The sequence below is a fragment of the Oncorhynchus mykiss genome, unplaced genomic scaffold, assembly GCF_057628025.1.
Source record: "Oncorhynchus mykiss isolate SJ-2025 unplaced genomic scaffold, ASM5762802v1 scaffold103, whole genome shotgun sequence".
Classification (NCBI taxonomy): domain Eukaryota; kingdom Metazoa; phylum Chordata; class Actinopteri; order Salmoniformes; family Salmonidae; genus Oncorhynchus; species Oncorhynchus mykiss.
Genome location: NW_028322102.1, coordinates 2,999,830 through 3,020,000, shown reverse-complemented (window position 1 = coordinate 3,020,000; position 20,171 = coordinate 2,999,830). Strand labels below are relative to the sequence as shown.

The window sequence follows — 20,171 nt, the reverse complement described above, 5'->3', positions numbered from 1 at the left end:
ACCCCACAGTAACGTACTGCTCTGTTATGAACATGTTCCTCTTATCACCCCACAGTAACGTACTGCTCTGTTATGAACATGTTCCTCTTATCACCCCACAGTAACGTACTGCTCTGTTATGAACATGTTCCTCTTATCACCCCACAGTAACGTACTGCTCTGTTATGAACATGTTCCTCTTATCTCCTCACAGTAACGTACTGCTCTGTTATGAACATGTTCCTCTTATCACCCCACAGTAACGTACTGCTCTGTTATGAACATGTTCCTCTTATCACCCCACAGTAACGTACTGCTCTGTTATGAACATGTTCCTCTTATCTCCCCACAGTAACGTACTGCTCTGTTATGAACATGTTCCTCTTATCACCCCACAGTAACGTACTGCTCTGTTATGAACATGTTCCTCTTATCACCCCACAGTAACGTACTGCTCTGTTATGAACATGTTCCTCTTATCACCCCACAGTAACGTACTGCTCTGTTATGAACATGTTCCTCTTATCACCCCACAGTAACGTACTGCTCTGTTATGAACATGTTCCTCTTATCACCCCACAGTAACGTACTGCTCTGTTATGAACATGTTCCTCTTATCACCCCACAGTAACGTACTGCTCTGTTATGAACATGTTCCTCTTATCACCCCACAGTAACGTACTGCTCTGTTATGAACATGTTCCTCTTATCACCCCACAGTAACGTACTGCTCTGTTATGAACATGTTCCTCTTATCTCCTCACAGTAACGTACTGCTCTGTTATGAACATGTTCCTCTTACCACCCCACAGTAACGTACTGCTCTGTTATGAACATGTTCCTCTTATCTCCTCACACTCCTGCTGAATAGTCCAGAACAGGACACACGCATGTCTGATTCAGTTTGGAATACGTAGCATAACCAATATCTTTGAGTGGTTTAGTTTGTCCTATAACTAGAGCAGTGTCGGCCTGGGGGGGCAGATGTTTAGCGTAGAGAAAAGTAAAGGACCCAGATATTTAGAATTGCTTAGTGAACTCGAGAATTTCTTCACCAAATCAAAACTGAAAAATAACTATTAATAGCTGTTTATATAAAATAAATTATCTGTCTGGTTGTCAGGTTGATCATTAGTCTCCATCATCTACACCAAGTCATTATCTGTCTGATTGTCAGGTTGATCATTAGTCTCCATCATCTACACCAAGTCATTATCTGTCTGGTTGTCAGGTTGATCATTAGTCTCCATCATCTACACCAAGTCATTATCTGTCTGATTGTCAGGTTGATCATTAGTCTCCATCATCTACACCAAGTCATTATCTGTCTGATTGTCAGGTTGATCATTAGTCTCCATAATCTACACCAAGTCATTATCTGTCTGGTTGTCAGGTTGATCATTAGTCTCCATCTTCTCCACCAAGTCATTATCTGTCTGATTGTCAGGTTGATCATTAGTTTCCATCATCTACACCAAGTCATTATCTGTCTGATTGTCAGGTTGATCATTAGTCTCCATCATCTACACCAAGTCATTATCTGTCTGATTGTCAGGTTGATCATTAGTCTCCATATTCTCCACCAAGGCATTATCTGTCTGGTTGTCAGGTTGATCATTAGACTCCATCTTCTACACCAAGTCATTATCTGTCTGGTTGTCAGGTTGATCATTAGTCTCCATCTTCTCCACCAAGTCATTATCTGTCTGGTTGTCAGGTTGATCATTGGTCTCCATCAAGTCATTATCTGTCTGGTTGTCAGGTTGATCATTAGTCTCCATCAAGTCATTATCTGTCTGGTTGTCAGGTTGATCATTAGACTCCATCTTCTCCACCAAGTAATGATCTGTCTGGTTGTCAGGTTGATCATTAGACTCCATCTTCTCCACCAAGTCATTATCTGTCTGGTTGTCAGGTTGATCATTAGACTCCATCTTCTCCACCAAGTCATTATCTGTCTGGTTGTCAGGTTGATCATTAGTCTCCATCAAGTCATTATCTGTCTGGTTGTCAGGTTGATCATTAGACTCCATCTTCTCCACCAAGTCATGATCTGTCTGGTTGATCATTAGACTCCATCTTCTCCACCAAGTCGTTATCTGTCTGGTTGTCAGGTTGATCATTAGACTCCATCTTCTCCACCAAGTCATGATCTGTCTGGTTGATCATTAGACTCCATCTTCTCCACCAAGTCATGATCTGTCTGGTTGTCAGGTTGATCATTAGTTGACTATATAATTATACCATTCTGCAGGTTAAGTGTCTGACATCCAAATTAAACCAGAGTGTTTTGGCATGTTGTTTTCCTGTTTAGATTTCAGGGAACATGTGTCTTCATTCGATTATTCCTCAAGATACGCCACATTTTCCCTTACCCGAGAACAAACTAGCAAACCCCTCCTCCCACTTATTAAGTACCTGTGTAACATCAGAGTTCAGCCCTTCCTGTTCCTGCCTGACTTCCATTGGAACGATCTTATGTCGTTCTGGTACCAAGTTATTTGTTTGGATTCACAAGGATGGGTTGCCAATTGTTATTTCGGGCTAACGAATTGGGAAAACTAGAATATGGGAATGTTATGAAAGTTATTTCTAATTGAACCTGGTGTGAATGTAAATATAATTAAACTTTCCAAACAATCTACAACAATTATATTTTGTTGAGACTTTTAATTAAAGATACAGATCAATATAATGCAAGATCAGACACACACACACACACACACACACACACACACACACACACACACACACACACACACACACACACACACACACACACACACACACACACACACACACACAGAGAGACACAGAAAGACACACACACACACACACATAGAGAGAGACACAGAAAGACACACACACACACACACACACACACACACACACACACACACACACACACACACACACACACACACACACACACACACACACACACACACACACACACACACACAGAGAGACACAGAAAGACACACACACACAGAGACACAGAGAGACACAGACACACACACACAGAGACACAGATACACACAGAGAGACACAGAGACACACATACACACACACACACACAGAGACATAGAGAGACACACAGACACACAGACACACACACACACACACACACACACACACACACACACACACACACACACACACACACACACACACTCCAGTGCAGAACTTACATGTGGCTCACTGTGTAATAGCGCCTCGCGTTCTGGCAGCTGTCTGGTAGTACTGAACTCCACCTTGGACGCTATGTTCTTCACCACCAGTTTAACGGTAGCGTAGTCCTTGGCAGAAGACACGTTAAAGGGGTAGGGCCCAGTCCCGGACCCCGAGTTCGGCACCGTAGAGAAGTGATACGGGGACGGGGTCAAGAGGAGGCCCTTCTTGTCCCCAGTGAGGATATAGGAAGCCACGATGAGGAACATGACGGCGAGGCCGAACAGGAAGCTGTACAGTTTAACCTTCCTGAAGCAGGTCAGGGTGCTCGTACCACATCCCAGGGTGCACCGGGGCCAGGGTCGGTGGAGATGGAGAGGGTCACGTTTCACCTCCAGCACGGCGAACAGGCTCATGGGGCTGTCGTCCACCTGTGGCTTCAGAGGTCTCTTCCTGTAGTCCTCCATCGAGGAACCCAACAGGGTGTATTCGTAGTCCATGTGTGTCATGGTGACAGAGAGGTGGGGTGATGGTGGGCTGGCTAGGTCTGAAGACCCACTGTGGTGGCAGGGTGGTTGGGTCTGAGGACCCACTGTGGTGGTGGGGTGATGGTGGGCTGGCTAGGTCTGAAGACCCACTGTGGTGGCAGGGTGGTGGGGTCTGGGTGGTGGGGTGATGGTGGGGTGGTGGAGGCCCGGCTAGGTTTGCTCAGCCTCAGAGACTTGGTGGTGGAGGAGAAGGAGAGGTGGTGGTGGTGGAGGAGAAGGAGAGGTGGTGGTGGTGGTGCCAGTAAGATGGGAGGAGGAGCCAGTGAGATGGGAGGAGGAGCCAGTGAGATGGGAGGAGGAGCCAGTGAGATGGTAGGAAGAGCCAGTGAGATGGTAGGAGGAGTATGATGGTTGTGGCCCAGGAGGATCATCCATACTGGGGGTGGGATGCTGCGTGCAGACAGACCACCTCCTCAACCACTACTGGAGCCCTGGAAACAGGAAGAAGAAGAGGCATGAGTGACAGAGAAGAAGGAAGTGGACTTCTAGTAGAACTTCCTGTTTCCTATTAAAAATGACTTTACACTTAAGTTTCTAGCTGATTCATCCACAATCTAAAAAATGCTGGGTTAAAAACATCCCAATTTGGGTTATTTAGTAACCCAACACTGGGTAAATACTCGACAGAACACACACTGGGTTATTTAGTAACCCAACACTGGGTCAATACTGGACAGAACACACCCTGGGATATTTAGTAACCCATCACTGGGTCAATACTGGACAGAACACACCCTGGGTTATTTAGTAACCCAACACTGGGTCAATACTGGACAGAACACACCCTGGGTTATTTAGTAACCCATCGCTGGGTCAATACTGGACAGAACACACCCTGGGTTATTTAGTAACCCATCGCTGGGTCAATACTGGACAGAACACACCCTGGGTTATTTAGTAACCCATCGCTGGGTCAATACTGGACAGAACACACCCTGGGTTATTTAGTAACCCATCGCTGGGTCAATACTGGACAGAAAACACGCTGGGTTATTTAGTAACCCATCGCTGGGTCAATACTGGACAGAACACACCCTGGGTTATTTAGTAACCCATCGCTGGGTCAATACTGGACAGAACACACGCTGGGTTATTTAGTAACCCAGTACTGGGTCAATACTGGACAGAACACACCCTGGGTTATTTAGTAACCCATCGCTGGGTTATTTAGTAACCCAACACTGGGTCAATACTGGACAGAACACACGCTGGGTTATTTAGTAACCCATCGCTGGGTCAACACACGCTGGGTTAGGTTGTTTTCAGGACGAATGGCTTATTGGGGGCGTGGCTTTCAGCTAGATATTATTGGCCACCCGTGAGAGTAAATGTAATTCCTGTTCATCAATGTTAAATATTATATACTGCAAATTCAAATGTTTTTATGTTTTTGTTTTACACACTCTTCTATTATATTAAAATGATTAATTATCATAATATCATTATGATTAACTTATTATAATAAGGAACACCACCTTGTTGTTACCAAACATTTACATCGGCTTTTAGGGAACTCATACACTTCTATAAGAGTCATTAAATCTGCATAAAATGTCAATGTTTGACCTTAATGTGATAACTATACAACAGAACAGATTAACAGGAATGGCGTTTACTCTCACGGGTGGCTGTAAATAACTATTCCGAAAGCCACGCCCCCCCTACTAATCTATGCCTCTAGCACAGCACCAATAACCCAGCACCAATCACCCAGCACCAATAACCCAACACCCATTACCCAGCACCAATAACCCAGCACCAATCACCCAGCACCAATAACCCAGCACCCATTACCCAGCACCCATAACCCAGCACCAATCACCCAGCACCAATAACCCAGCACCAATAACCCATAACCCAGCACCCATAACCCAGCATCCATAACCCAGCACCCATAACCCAGCACCCATCACCCAGCACCAATAACCCATAACCCAGCGCCCATAACCCAGCACCAATAACCCAGCACCAATAACCCAGCACCAATGACCCAGTACCCATAACCCAGCACCAATAACCCAGCACCAATAACCAATAACCCAGCACCAATAACCCAGCAGCCATAACCCAGCACCAATAACCAATAACCCAGCACCAATAACCCAGCACCAATAACCAATAACCCAGCACCAATAGCCCAGCACCAATAACCAATAACCCAGCACCAATAACCCAGCACCAATAACCCATAACCCAGCACCAATAACCCATAACCCAGCACCAATAACCCAGCACCAATAACCAATAACCCAGCACCAATAACCCAGCAGCCATAACCCAGCACCAATAACCCATAACCCAGCACCAATAACCAATAACCCAGCACCAATAACCAATAACCCAGCACCAATAACCCAGCACCAATAACCAATAACCCAGCACCAATAACCCAGCACCAATAACCCATAACCCAGCACCAATAACCCATAACCCAGCACCAATAACCCAGCACCAATAACCAATAACCCAGCACCAATAACCCAGCAGCCATAACCCAGCACCAATAACCCATAACCCAGCACCAATAACCAATAACCCAGCACCAATAACCCAGCACCAATAACCAATAACCCAGCACCAATAACCCAGCACCAATAACCAATAACCCAGCACCAATAACCCAGCACCAATAACCCAGCACCAATAACCCAGCACCAATAACCCATAACCCAGCAGTTCTTAAAAGAAAACAGCCCAACTGAGTGGCCCAAAACCCTGCAACCCAACAATTGGGTCGTACAAATAACCCATACCCCAGCACCAATAACCCAGCACCAATAACCCATCATTGTGTTTAGATTGTACAGCTGCTTGTGACCTGGAAGAGGAAGGATTGAATAAGTGAGAACAAAGAACTACGTCACGTTTCATCCAATCACAGACTCTTCCACCGAAACTGACTAGCGACGTTTCCCCCTTTAAAATCACTTGACAGTTCCGTCCAATTCATCCTGATCCAAAGCAGTGCAAGTGATTATATGGAGAAAACCTCTCAATCACAACAACAATGAAACACATAATACATTATACATAATACATTATACATACACTTCCATTGTAGACCAACTGTTGTTCCTGCTGAATCCATAACTTTAAAGTTCTCTCTCACTGAGGCTACAGTCTCTCTCTGTCTCTCTCTCCTCCTCCTCCCCTTCTCTCTCTCTCTCTCTCTCACTGAGGCTACAGTCTCTCTCTGAGTCAGTCAAGTAAAGTCTCTCTCTCTGTCTCTCTCTCTCCTCCTCCTCCCCTTCTCTCTCTCTCTCTCACTGAGGCTACAGTCTCTCTCTGAGTCAGTCTAGTAAAGCTCTCTCTCTCTGTTTCCCCCCCTCTTGTCTTGTCTTATCATACTAGTAGCAGACGTGACAAAAACGTCCCAAAAGCTGTAATTGATGCAGATATCCCGCCACAGAGCGAATTGGGCTGTACTCAGGATGTTGCTTACATCCTGGTAGAAGTGCTGACTATCTGATGTGTGTGTGTGTGTGTGTGTGTGTGTGTGTGTGTGTGTGTGTGTGTGTGTGTGTGTGTGTGTGTGTGTGTGTGTGTGTGTGTGTGTGTGTGTGTGTGTGTGTGTGTGTGTGTGTATGTGTCTTGCGGGTGTGTGTGTGTGTGTGTGTGTGTGTGTGTGCCTTGCGGGTGTGTTTGTGTCTGTATGCTTGAGTCAGGAACCAGGTAACAGAGAGGGCAGCTTGCATTGAAACTTGCTGATTACATTTACATTCATACCAGACAACATGGGTACATTAATATCAGACAACATGGGTCCATTAATATCAGACAACATGGGTACATTGATATCAGACAACATGGGTACATTGATATCAGACAACATGGGTACATTGATATCAGACAACATGGGTACATTAATATCAGACAACATGGGTACATTAATATCAGACAACATGGGTACATGAGTGCATTAATACCAGACAACATGGGTACATTAATATCAGACAACATGGGTACACTAATATCAGACAACATGGGTACATTAATATCAGACAACATGGGTACATTAATACCAGACAACATGGGTACACTAATATCAGACAACATGGGTACATTAATACCAGACAACATGGGTACATTAATATCAGACAACATGGGTACATTAATATCAGACAACATGGGTACATTAATATCAGACAACATGGGTACATTAATATCAGACAACATGGGTACATTAATATCAGACAACATGGGTACATTAATATCAGACAACATGGGTACATTGATATCAGACAACATGGGTACATTAATATCAGACAACATGGGTACATTAATATCAGACAACATGGGTACATTAATATCAGACAACATGGGTACATTAATATCAGACAACATGGGTACATTAATATCAGACAACATGGGTACATTAATATCAGACAACATGGGTACATTAATATCAGACAACACGGGTACATTAATATCAGACAACATGGGTACATTAATATCAGACAACATGGGTACATTAATATCAGACAATATGGGTACATTGATATCAGACAACATGGGTACATTAATATCAGACAACATGGGTACATTAATATCAGACAACATGGGTACATTAATATCAGACAACATGGGTACATTAATATCAGACAACATGGGTACATTAATATCAGACAACATGGGTACATGAGTGCATTAATATCAGACAACATGGGTACATTAATATCAGACAACATGGGTACATTAATATCAGACAACATGGGTACATTAATATCAGACAACACGGGTACATGAGTGCATTAATACCAGACAACATGGGTACATTGATATCAGACAACATGGGTACATTAATATCAGACAACACGGGTACATTAATATCAGACAACATGGGTACATTAATATCAGACAACATGGGTACATTAATATCAGACAACATGGGTACATGAGTGCATTAATACCAGACAACATGGGTACATTGATATCAGACAACATGGGTACATTAATATCAGACAACATGGGTACATTAATATCAGACAACATGGGTACATTAATATCAGACAACATGGGTACATTAATATCAGACAACATGGGTACATTAATATCAGACAACATGGGTACATTAATATCAGACAACATGGGTACATTAATATCAGACAACATGGGTACATTAATATCAGACAACATGGGTACATTAATATCAGACAACATGGGTACATTAATATCAGACAACGTGGGTACATGAGTGCATTAATATCAGACAACATGGGTACATTGATATCAGACAACATGGGTACATTAATATCAGACAACATGGGTACATTGATATCAGACAACATGGGTACATTAATATCAGACAACATGGGTACATTGATATCAGACAACATGGGTACATTAATATCAGACAACATGGGTACATTGATATCAGACAACATGGGTACATTAATATCCGACAACATGGGTACATTAATATCAGACAACATGGGTACATTAATATCAGACAACATGGGTACATGGGTACATTAATATCAGACAACACGGGTACATTAATATCAGACAACATGGGTACATGGGTACATTCTGCACTGCCCTGTTCTACACTGCCCTGCCCTGCTCTACACTGCCCTGTTCTACACTGCCCTGCCCTGCTCTACACTGCCCTGTTCTACACTGCACTGCCCTGTTCTACACTGCACTGCCCTGTTCTACACTGCCCTGCTATGTTCAACACTGCCCTGCCCTGTTCTACACTGCCCTGCCCTGCTCTATACTGCCCTGCCCTGTTCTACACTGCCCTGCCCTGCTCTACACTGCCCTGCCCTGCTCTACACTGCCCTGCTCTGTTCTACACTGCCCTGCCCTGCTCTACACTGCCCTGCCCTATTCTACACTGCCCTGCTCTGTTCTACACTGCCCTGCCCTGCTCTATACTGCCCTGCCCTGTTCTACACTGCCCTGTTCTACACTGCCCTGTTCTGCACTGCCCTGTTCTACACTGCCCTGTTCTACACTGCCCTGTTCTACACTGCCCTGCCCTGTTCTACACTGCACTGCCCTGTTCTACATTGCCATGTTCTATACTGCCCTGCCCTGTTCTACACTGCCCTGCCCTGTTCTACACTGCCCTGTTCTACACTGCCCTGCCCTGTTCTACACTGCCCAGTGTAGAGCAGGGCAGGGCAGTGTAGAGCAGGGCAGGGCAGTATAGAGCAGGGCAGGGCAGTGTAGAACAGAGCAGGGCAGTGTAGAATAGGGCAGGGCAGTGTAGAGCAGGGCAGGGCAGTGTAGAACAGAGCAGGGCAGTGTAGAGCAGGGCAGTGTAGGGCAGGGCAGGGCAGTGTAGAGCAGGGCAGTGTAGGGCAGGGCAGTGCAGTGTAGAGCAGGGCAGGGCAGTGTAGAGCAGGGCAGGACAGGGCAGTGTAGAGCAGGGCAGTGTAGAACAGGGCAGGGCAGTGCAGGGCAGTGCAGGGCAGGGCAGTGCAGGGCAGGGCAGGACAGGGCAGTGCAGTGCAGGGCAGTGCAGGGCAGGGCAGGACAGGACAGGGCAGTGTAGAGCATGGCAGGGCAGTGTAGAGCAGGGCAGGGCAGTGTAGAGCAGGGCAGGACAGGACAGGGCAGTGTAGAGCAGGGCAGTGTAGAACAGGGCAGGGCAGTGCAGGGCAGTGTAGAACAGAGCAGGGCAGTGTAGAATAGGGCAGGGCAGTGTAGAGCAGGGCAGGGCAGTGTAGAACAGAGCAGGGCAGTGTAGAGCAGGGCAGTGTAGGGCAGGGCAGGGCAGTGTAGAGCAGGGCAGTGTAGGGCAGGGCAGTGCAGTGTAGAGCAGGGCAGGGCAGTGTAGAGCAGGGCAGGACAGGGCAGTGTAGAGCAGGGCAGTGTAGAACAGGGCAGGGCAGTGCAGGGCAGTGCAGGGCAGGGCAGTGCAGGGCAGGGCAGGACAGGGCAGTGCAGTGCAGGGCAGTGCAGGGCAGGGCAGGACAGGACAGGGCAGTGTAGAGCATGGCAGGGCAGTGTAGAGCAGGGCAGGGCAGTGTAGAGCAGGGCAGGACAGGACAGGACAGTGTAGAGCAGGGCAGTGTAGAACAGGGCAGGGCAGTGCAGGGCAGTGCAGGGCAGGGCAGGGCAGGGCAGGGCAGGACAGGGCAGTGCAGGGCAGGGCAGTGTAGAACCGGTCGCCCCCCGCCTCCTGCTAGAACAGCAGACTGGAGGCTGGGGAGACACCATGTGTTTGCTAACTAACTACCACTAATGGCTAACGCCATGTGTTAGCTAGCTTGCTAGTTAGGAACTTGTGTGCTAGATAGCATGCTATTTTGCTAGCTTGCACACGGTGTTGCCGATAGCCCCCCGCCTGCTGTGAGAGAGCGAGAGAGAGAGAGTGGGAGAGAGAGAGAGTGGGAGAGAGAGAGAGAGAGAGAGAGAGAGAGAGAGAGAGAGAGAGAGAGAGAGAGAGAAGGATAGGGAAATAGTTTTTTAAAGGCAGTTTTATCTTTTCCCAGCATGCAAGTCAACGACAATACAAGGAGGTCTGTAAGGATTAGGACAACTTTTTAGCAATTTCCTGTTAATCAGTTACAGTACAATTTGTTCTCTTTCTATCGCTCTCTCCCTCTCTCGCCCCCTCTCTCTCTCGCCCCCTCTCTCTCTCTCGCCCCCCTCTCTCTCTCGCCCCCTCTCTCTCTCGCCCCCTCTCTCTCTCTCGCCCCCTCTCTCTGAGAGAGAGCATAGCCTTGGAGGATTTTGTCTATTGCTTGGAATACAACAAGCAGTGTCATTATCAGGTCCAACTGCAGCCCAGCCTGCCCATGCCGTTAATACTCTTCACCAAAGGTTTGAGGAAGTGGCTTCTCTTTCTTGTTGCCCTGGTGTTGAATGTGTAACATCTCTTTACATCGTACCGTACCTACCGTAAGCTCACTGCACAGCGTGACGTTTTAAAAATAAATATTAAAAAAATACATTTTAGTCATTTAGGAGACGCTCCTATCCAGAGCGACTTACAGGAGCAGTTGAGGTTCAGTGCCTTGTCTCTACTACCTCTACTGTCTCTACTGTCTCTACTGTCTCTAATGTCTCTAATGTCTCTAATGTCTCTACTATCTCTACTATCTCTACTATCTCTAATGTCTCTAATGTCTCTACTGTCTCTACTGTCTCTAATGTCTCTAATGTCTCTAATGTCTCTACTACCTCTACTGTCTCTACTGTCTCTAATGTCTCTACTGTCTCTACTGTCTCTAATGTCTCTAATGTCTCTACTACCTCTACTGTCTCTAATGTCTCTAATGTCTCTACTATCTCTACTATCTCTACTGTCTCTACTGTCTCTACTGTCTCTAATGTCTCTACTGTCTCTACTGTCTCTACTGTCTCTACTGTCTCTAATGTCTCTACTACCTCTACTGTCTCTAATGTCTCTAATGTCTCTACTATCTCTACTATCTCTACTGTCTCTACTGTCTCTAATGTCTCTAATGTCTCTAATGTCTCTACTATCTCTACTGTCTCTACTGTCTCTAATGTCTCTAATGTCTCTAATGTCTCTAATGTCTCTACTACCTCTACTGTCTCTACTGTCTCTAATGTCTCTACTGTCTCTACTGTCTCTAATGTCTCTAATGTCTCTAATGTCTCTACTACCTCTACTGTCTCTAATGTCTCTAATGTCTCTACTATCTCTACTATCTCTACTGTCTCTACTGTCTCTACTGTCTCTAATGTCTCTACTACCTCTACTGTCTCTACTATCTCTACTGTCTCTAATGTCTCTACTATCTCTACTGTCTCTAATGTCTCTACTGTCTCTACTGTCTCTAATGTCTCTAATGTCTCTACTATCTCTACTGTCTCTACTATCTCTACTGTCTCTACTGTCTCTACTATCTCTACTGTCTCTACTATCTCTACCAATAACATATTTTCACCGGCTCCAGGCTAGGTGAAAATGAAATCATTTTGTTGTTGTTGTACATATAGTTTTTTTTTTTCTCCCTTTTTCTCCCCAGTTTCGTGGTATCTAATTGGTAGTTACAGTCTTGTCTCATCGCTGCAACTCCCGTACGGACTCGGGAGAGGTGAAGGTCGAGAGCCAAGCATCCTCTGAAGCACAACCCAACCAAGCCGCACTGCTTCTTGACACAACACTTAACCCGGGAAGCCAGCCGCACCAATGTGTCGGACGCTGAGGCCAATTGTGCGCCGCCCCATGGGTCTCCTGGTCACGGCTGGCTGCTACAGAGCCTGGACTCAAACCAGGTTCTCTAGTTCTCTAGTGGCACAGCTAGCACTGCGCCACTCGGGAGACCCATGTAAAGGGGTCTCTAATGAGGTATTAATATCGCAGCTCTCTGTTAACACCACATTGAGGATGCATCCCAAATGGAACTGTCTCTACTGTCTCTACTATCTCTACTGTCTCTCATGTCTCTACTATCTCTACACTCTCATGTCTCTACTGTCTCTACTATCTCTACTGTCTCTCATGTCTTTACTATCTCTACTCTCTCATATCTCTACTGTCTCTACTGTCTCTACTATCTCTACTATCTCTATTGTCTCTACTGTCTCTACTATCTCTACTGTCTCTACTGTCTCTACTGTCTCTACTGTCTCTACTACCTCTACTGTCTCTACTGTCTCTAATATCTCTACTGTCTCTATTGTCTCTCATATCTCTACTGTCTCTACTGTCTCTATTGTCTCTCATATCTCTACTGTCTCTACTATCTCTACTGTCTCTACTACCTCTACTATCTCTACTGTCTCTACTACCGCTACTGTCTCTACTGTCTTTAATGTCTCTACTGTCTCTAATGTCTCTACTGTCTCTACTGTCTCTACTATCTCTACTGTCTCTATTGTCTCTCATATCTCTACTGTCTCTACTATCTCTACTGTCTCTACTGTCTCTACTACCTCTACTATCTCTACTGTCTCTAATATCTCTACTGTCTCTATTGTCTCTCATATCTCTACTGTCTCTACTACCTCTACTGTCTCTACTGTCTCTACTGTCTCTAATGTCTCTAATGTCTCTACTGTCTCTACTGTCTCTACTATCTCTACTATCTCTGTCTCTACTATCTCTACTGTCTCTACTACCTCTACTGTCTCTACTGTCTCTACTGTCTCTAATGTCTCTAATGTCTCTACTGTCTCTACTGTCTCTACTATCTCTACTATCTCTGTCTCTACTATCTAGTAACAGACTACTGTTAGAATGTAGTTCTCAGAGACAGAGACAGGATAGTAACAGACTACTGGTAGAATGTAGTTCTCAGAGACAGGATAGTAACAGACTACTGTTAGAATGTAGTTCTCAGAGACAGGATAGTAACAGACTACTGGTAGAATGTAGTTCTCCGAGACAGGATAGTAACAGACTACTGGTAGAATGTAGTTCTCAGAGACAGGATAGTAACAGACTACTGGTAGAATGTAGTTCTCAGAGACAGAGACAGGATAGTAACAGACTACTGGTAGAATGTAGTTCTCAGAGACAGGATAGTAACAGACTACTGGTAGAATGTAGTTCTCAGAGACAGGATGGTAACAGACTACTGGTAGAATGTAGTTCTCAGAGACAGGATAGTAACAGACTACTGGTAGAATGTAGTTCTCAGAGACAGAGACAGGATAGTAACAGACTACTGGTAGAATGTAGTTCTCAGAGACAGGATAGTAACAGACTACTGGTAGAATGTAGTTCTCAGAGACAGGATAGTAACAGACTTCTGGTAGAATGTAGTTCTCAGAGACAGGATAGTAACAGACTACTGGTAGAATGTAGTTCTCAGAGACAGAGACAGGATAGTAACAGACTACTGTTAGAATGTAGTTTTCAGAGACAGAGACAGGATAGTAACAGACTACTGGTAGAATGTAGTTCTCAGAGACAGGATAGTAACAGACTACTGTTAGAATGTAGTTCTCAGAGACAGGATAGTAACAGACTACTGGTAGAATGTAGTTCTCAGAGACAGGATAGTAACAGACTACTGTTAGAATGTAGTTCTCAGAGACAGGATAGTAACAGACTACTGGTAGAATGTAGTTCTCAGAGACAGGATAGTAACAGACTACTGGTAGAATGTAGTTCTCAGAGACAGAGACAGGATAGTAACAGACTACTGTTAGAATGTAGTTCTCAGAGACAGGATAGTAACAGACTACTGGTAGAATGTAGTTCTCAGAGACAGGATAGTAACAGACTACTGGTAGAATGTAGTTCTCAGAGACAGAGACAGGATAGTAACAGACTACTGTTAGAATGTAGTTCTCAGAGACAGGATAGTAACAGACTACTGGTAGAATGTAGTTCTCAGAGACAGGATAGTAACAGACTACTGGTAGAATGTAGTTCTCAGAGACAGGATAGTAACAGACTACTGGTAGAATGTAGTTCTCAGAGACAGGATAGTAACAGACTACTGGTAGAATGTAGTTCTCAGAGACAGGATAGTAACAGACTACTGGTAGAATGTAGTTCTCAGAGACAGGATAGTAACAGACTACTGGTAGAATGTAGTTCTCAGAGACAGGATAGTAACAGACTACTGGTAGAATGTAGTTCTCAGAGACAGGATAGTAACAGACTACTGTTAGAATGTAGTTCTCAGAGACAGGATAGTAACAGACTACTGTTAGAATGTAGTTCTCAGAGACAGGATAGTAACAGACTACTGGTAGAATGTAGTTCTCAGAGACAGAGACAGGATAGTAACAGACTACTGTTAGAATGTAGTTCTCAGAGACAGAGACAGGATAGTAACAGACTACTGTTAGAATGTAGTTCTCAGAGACAGGATAGTAACAGACTACTGGTAGAATGTAGTTCTCAGAGACAGGACGGTAACAGACTACTGGTAGAATGTAGTTCTCAGAGACAGGATAGTAACAGACTACTGGTAGAATGTAGTTCTCAGAGACAGAGACAGGATAGTAACAGACTACTGGTAGAATGTAGTTCTCAGAGACAGGATAGTAACAGACTACTGGTAGAATGTAGTTCTCAGAGACAGGATAGTAACAGACTACTGGTAGAATGTAGTTCTCAGAGACAGGATAGTAACAGACTACTGGTAGAATGTAGTTCTCAGAGACAGGATAGTAACAGACTACTGGTAGAATGTAGTTCTCAGAGACAGGATAGTAACAGACTACTGGTAGAATGTAGTTCTCAGAGACAGGATAGTAACAGACTACTGGTAGAATGTAGTTCTCAGAGACAGGATAGTAACAGACTACTGGTAGAATGTAGTTCTCAGAGACAGGATAGTAACAGACTACTGTTAGAATGTAGTTCTCAGAGACAGGATAGTAACAGACTACTGTTAGAATGTAGTTCTCAGAGACAGGATAGTAACAGACTACTGGTAGAATGTAGTTCTCAGAGACAGGATAGTAACAGACTACTGGTAGAATGTAGTTCTCAGAGACAGGATAGTAACAGACTACTGGTAGAATGTAGTTCTCAGAGACAGGATAGTAACAGACTACTGGTAGAATGTAGTTCTCAGAGACAGGATAGTAACAGACTACTGTTAGAATGTAGTTCTCAGAGACAGGATAGTAACAGACTACTGGTAGAATGTAGTTCTCAGAGACAGGATAGTAACAGACTACTGTTAGAATGTAGTTCTCAGAGACAGGATAGTAACAGACTACTGGTAGAATGTAGTTCTCAGAGACAGGATAGTAACAGACTACTGGTAGAATGTAGTTCTCAGAGACAGGATAGTAACAGACTACTGGTAGAATGTAGTTCTCAGAGACAGGATAGTAACAGACTACTGTTAGAATGTAGTTCTCAGAGACAGGATAGTAACAGACTACTGGTAGAATGTAGTTCTCAGAGACAGGATAGTAACAGACTACTGGTAGAATGTAGTTCTCAGAGACAGGATAGTAACAGACTACTGGTAGAATGTAGTTCTCAGAGACAGGATAGTAACAGACTACTGGTAGAATGTAGTTCTCAGAGACATGCGGTAACAGACTACTGGTAGAATGTAGTTCTCAGAGACAGAGACAGGATAGTAACAGACTACTGGTAGAATGTAGTTCTCAGAGACAGGATAGTAACAGACTACTGGTAGAATGTAGTTCTCAGAGACAGGATAGTAACAGACTACTGGTAGAATGTAGTTCTCAGAGACAGAGACAGGATAGTAATAGACTACTGGTAGAATGTAGTTCTCAAAGACAGGATAGTAACAGACTACTGGTAGAATGTAGTTCTCAGAGACAGAGACAGGATAGTAACAGACTACTGGTAGAATGTAGTTCTCAGAGACAGAGACAGGATAGTAACAGACTACTGGTAGAATGTAGTTCTCAGAGACAGGATAGTAACAGACTACTGGTAGAATGTAGTTCTCAGAGACAGAGACAGGATAGTAACAGACTACTGGTAGAATGTAGTTCTCAGAGACAGGATAGTAACAGACTACTGGTAGAATGTAGTTCTCAGAGACAGAGACAGGATAGTAACAGACTACTGGTAGAATGTAGTTCTCAGAGACAGAGACAGGATAGTAACAGACTACTGGTAGAATGTAGTTCTCAGAGACAGGATAGTAACAGACTACTGGTAGAATGTAGTTCTCAGAGACAGGATAGTAACAGACTACTGGTAGAATGTAGTTCTCAGAGACAGGATAGTAACAGACTACTGGTAGAATGTAGTTCTCAGAGACAGGATAGTAACAGACTACTGGTAGAATGTAGTTCTCAGAGACAGGATAGTAACAGACTACTGGTAGAATGTAGTTCTCAGAGACAGGATAGTAACAGACTACTGGTAGAATGTAGTTCTCAGAGACAGGATAGTAACAGACTACTGGTAGAATGTAGTTCTCAGAGACAGAGACAGGATAGTAACAGACTACTGTTAGAATGTAGTTCTCAGAGACAGGATAGTAACAGACTACTGGTAGAATGTAGTTCTCAGAGACAGAGACAGGATAGTAACAGACTACTGGTAGAATGTAGTTCTCAGAGACAGGATAGTAACAGACTACTGGTAGAATGTAGTTCTCAGAGACAGGATAGTAACAGACTACTGGTAGAATGTAGTTCTCAGAGACAGGATAGTAACAGACTACTGGTAGAATGTAGTTCTCAGAGACAGGATAGTAACAGACTACTGGTAGAATGTAGTTCTCAGAGACAGGATAGTAACAGACTACTGGTAGAATGTAGTTCTCAGAGACAGGATAGTAACAGACTACTGGTAGAATGTAGTTCTCAGAGACAGGATAGTAACAGACTACTGGTAGAATGTAGTTCTCAGAGACAGGATAGTAACAGACTACTGGTAGAATGTAGTTCTCAGAGACAGGATAGTAACAGACTACTGGTAGAATGTAGTTCTCAGAGACAGGATAGTAACAGACTACTGGTAGAATGTAGTTCTCAGAGACAGGATAGTAACAGACTACTGGTAGAATGTAGTTCTCAGAGACATGCGGTAACAGACTACTGGTAGAATGTAGTTCTCAGAGACAGGATAGTAACAGACTACTGTTAGAATGTAGTTCTCAGAGACAGGATAGTAACAGACTACTGTTAGAATGTAGTTCTCAGAGACAGGATAGTAACAGACTACTGGTAGAATGTAGTTCTCAGAGACAGGATAGTAACAGACTACTGTTAGAATGTAGTTCTCAGAGACAGGATAGTAACAGACTACTGGTAGAATGTAGTTCTCAGAGACAGGATAGTAACAGACTACTGGTAGAATGTAGTTCTCAGAGACAGGATAGTAACAGACTACTGGTAGAATGTAGTTCTCAGAGACAGGATAGTAACAGACTACTGTTAGAATGTAGTTCTCAGAGACAGGATAGTAACAGACTACTGGTAGAATGTAGTTCTCAGAGACAGGATAGTAACAGACTACTGGTAGAATGTAGTTCTCAGAGACAGGATAGTAACAGACTACTGGTAGAATGTAGTTCTCAGAGACAGGATAGTAACAGACTACTGGTAGAATGTAGTTCTCAGAGACATGCGGTAACAGACTACTGGTAGAATGTAGTTCTCAGAGACAGAGACAGGATAGTAACAGACTACTGGTAGAATGTAGTTCTCAGAGACAGGACGGTAACAGACTACTGGTAGAATGTAGTTCTCAGAGACAGGATAGTAACAGACTACTGGTAGAATGTAGTTCTCAGAGACAGGATAGTAACAGACTACTGGTAGAATGTAGTTCTCAGAGACATGCGGTAACAGACTACTGGTAGAATGTAGTTCTCAGAGACAGAGACAGGATAGTAACAGACTACTGGTAGAATGTAGTTCTCAGAGACAGGATAGTAACAGACTACTGGTAGAATGTAGTTCTCAGAGACAGGATAGTAACAGACTACTGGTAGAATGTAGTTCTCAGAGACAGAGACAGGATAGTAATAGACTACTGGTAGAATGTAGTTCTCAGAGACAGGATAGTAACAGACTACTGGTAGAATGTAGTTCTCAGAGACAGAGACAGGATAGTAACAGACTACTGGTAGAATGTAGTTCTCAGAGACAGAGACAGGATAGTAACAGACTACTGGTAGAATGTAGTTCTCAGAGACAGGATAGTAACAGACTACTGGTAGAATGTAGTTCTCAGAGACAGAGACAGGATAGTAACAGACTACTGGTAGAATGTAGTTCTCAGAGACAGGATAGTAACAGACTACTGGTAGAATGTAGTTCTCAGAGACAGAGACAGGATAGTAACAGACTACTGGTAGAATGTAGTTCTCAGAGACAGGATAGTAACAGACTACTGGTAGAATGTAGTTCTCAGAGACAGGATAGTAACAGACTACTGGTAGAATGTAGTTCTCAGAGACAGAGACAGGATAGTAACAGACTACTGGTAGAATGTAGTTCTCAGAGACAGAGACAGGATAGTAACAGACTACTGGTAGAATGTAGTTCTCAGAGACAGGATAGTAACAGACTACTGTTAGAATGTAGTTCTCAGAGACAGGATAGTAACAGACTACTGGTAGAATGTAGTTCTCAGAGACAGGATAGTAACAGACTACTGGTAGAATGTAGTTCTCAGAGACAGGATAGTAACAGACTACTGTTAGAATGTAGTTCTCAGAGACAGGATAGTAACAGACTACTGGTAGAATGTAGTTCTCAGAGACAGAGACAGGATAGTAACAGACTACTGGTAGAATGTAGTTCTCAGAGACAGGATAGTAACAGACTACTGGTAGAATGTAGTTCTCAGAGACAGAGACAGGATAGTAACAGACTACTGTTAGAATGTAGTTCTCAGAGACAGGATAGTAACAGACTACTGGTAGAATGTAGTTCTCAGAGACAGGATAGTAACAGACTACTGGTAGAATGTAGTTCTCAGAGACAGGATAGTAACAGACTACTGGTAGAATGTAGTTCTCAGAGACAGGATAGTAACAGACTACTGGTAGAATGTAGTTCTCAGAGACAGGATAGTAACAGACTACTGGTAGAATGTAGTTCTCAGAGACAGGATAGTAACAGACTACTGGTAGA

At 44.0% G+C, this 20,171-nt stretch overlaps 1 protein-coding gene across 8 annotated transcripts in view; it reads right to left on the bottom strand.

Annotated features, from left to right (window-relative positions):
* Positions 1-20,171, bottom strand: part of LOC110518744 (carbohydrate sulfotransferase 15) — a 126,908-nt gene that overhangs the window by 38,810 nt on the left and 67,927 nt on the right. For 4 of the 8 annotated variants that reach the window (XR_016493826.1, XR_016493828.1, XM_090228925.1 and 1 more), the window contains exon 2: positions 3,171-4,129. Coding sequence is in view for 4 of the 8 variants with exons in the window: in XM_090228925.1 (XP_090085051.1) it covers positions 3,171-3,659 (489 nt within the window). In the remaining 4 variants the exon portion in view is untranslated. Of the gene's footprint in view, positions 1-3,170; positions 4,130-6,746; positions 7,081-20,171 lie in introns of those variants that run through there. The other 4 variants (XR_016493827.1, XR_016493829.1, XM_090228928.1 and 1 more) reach the window with 2 other exon arrangements.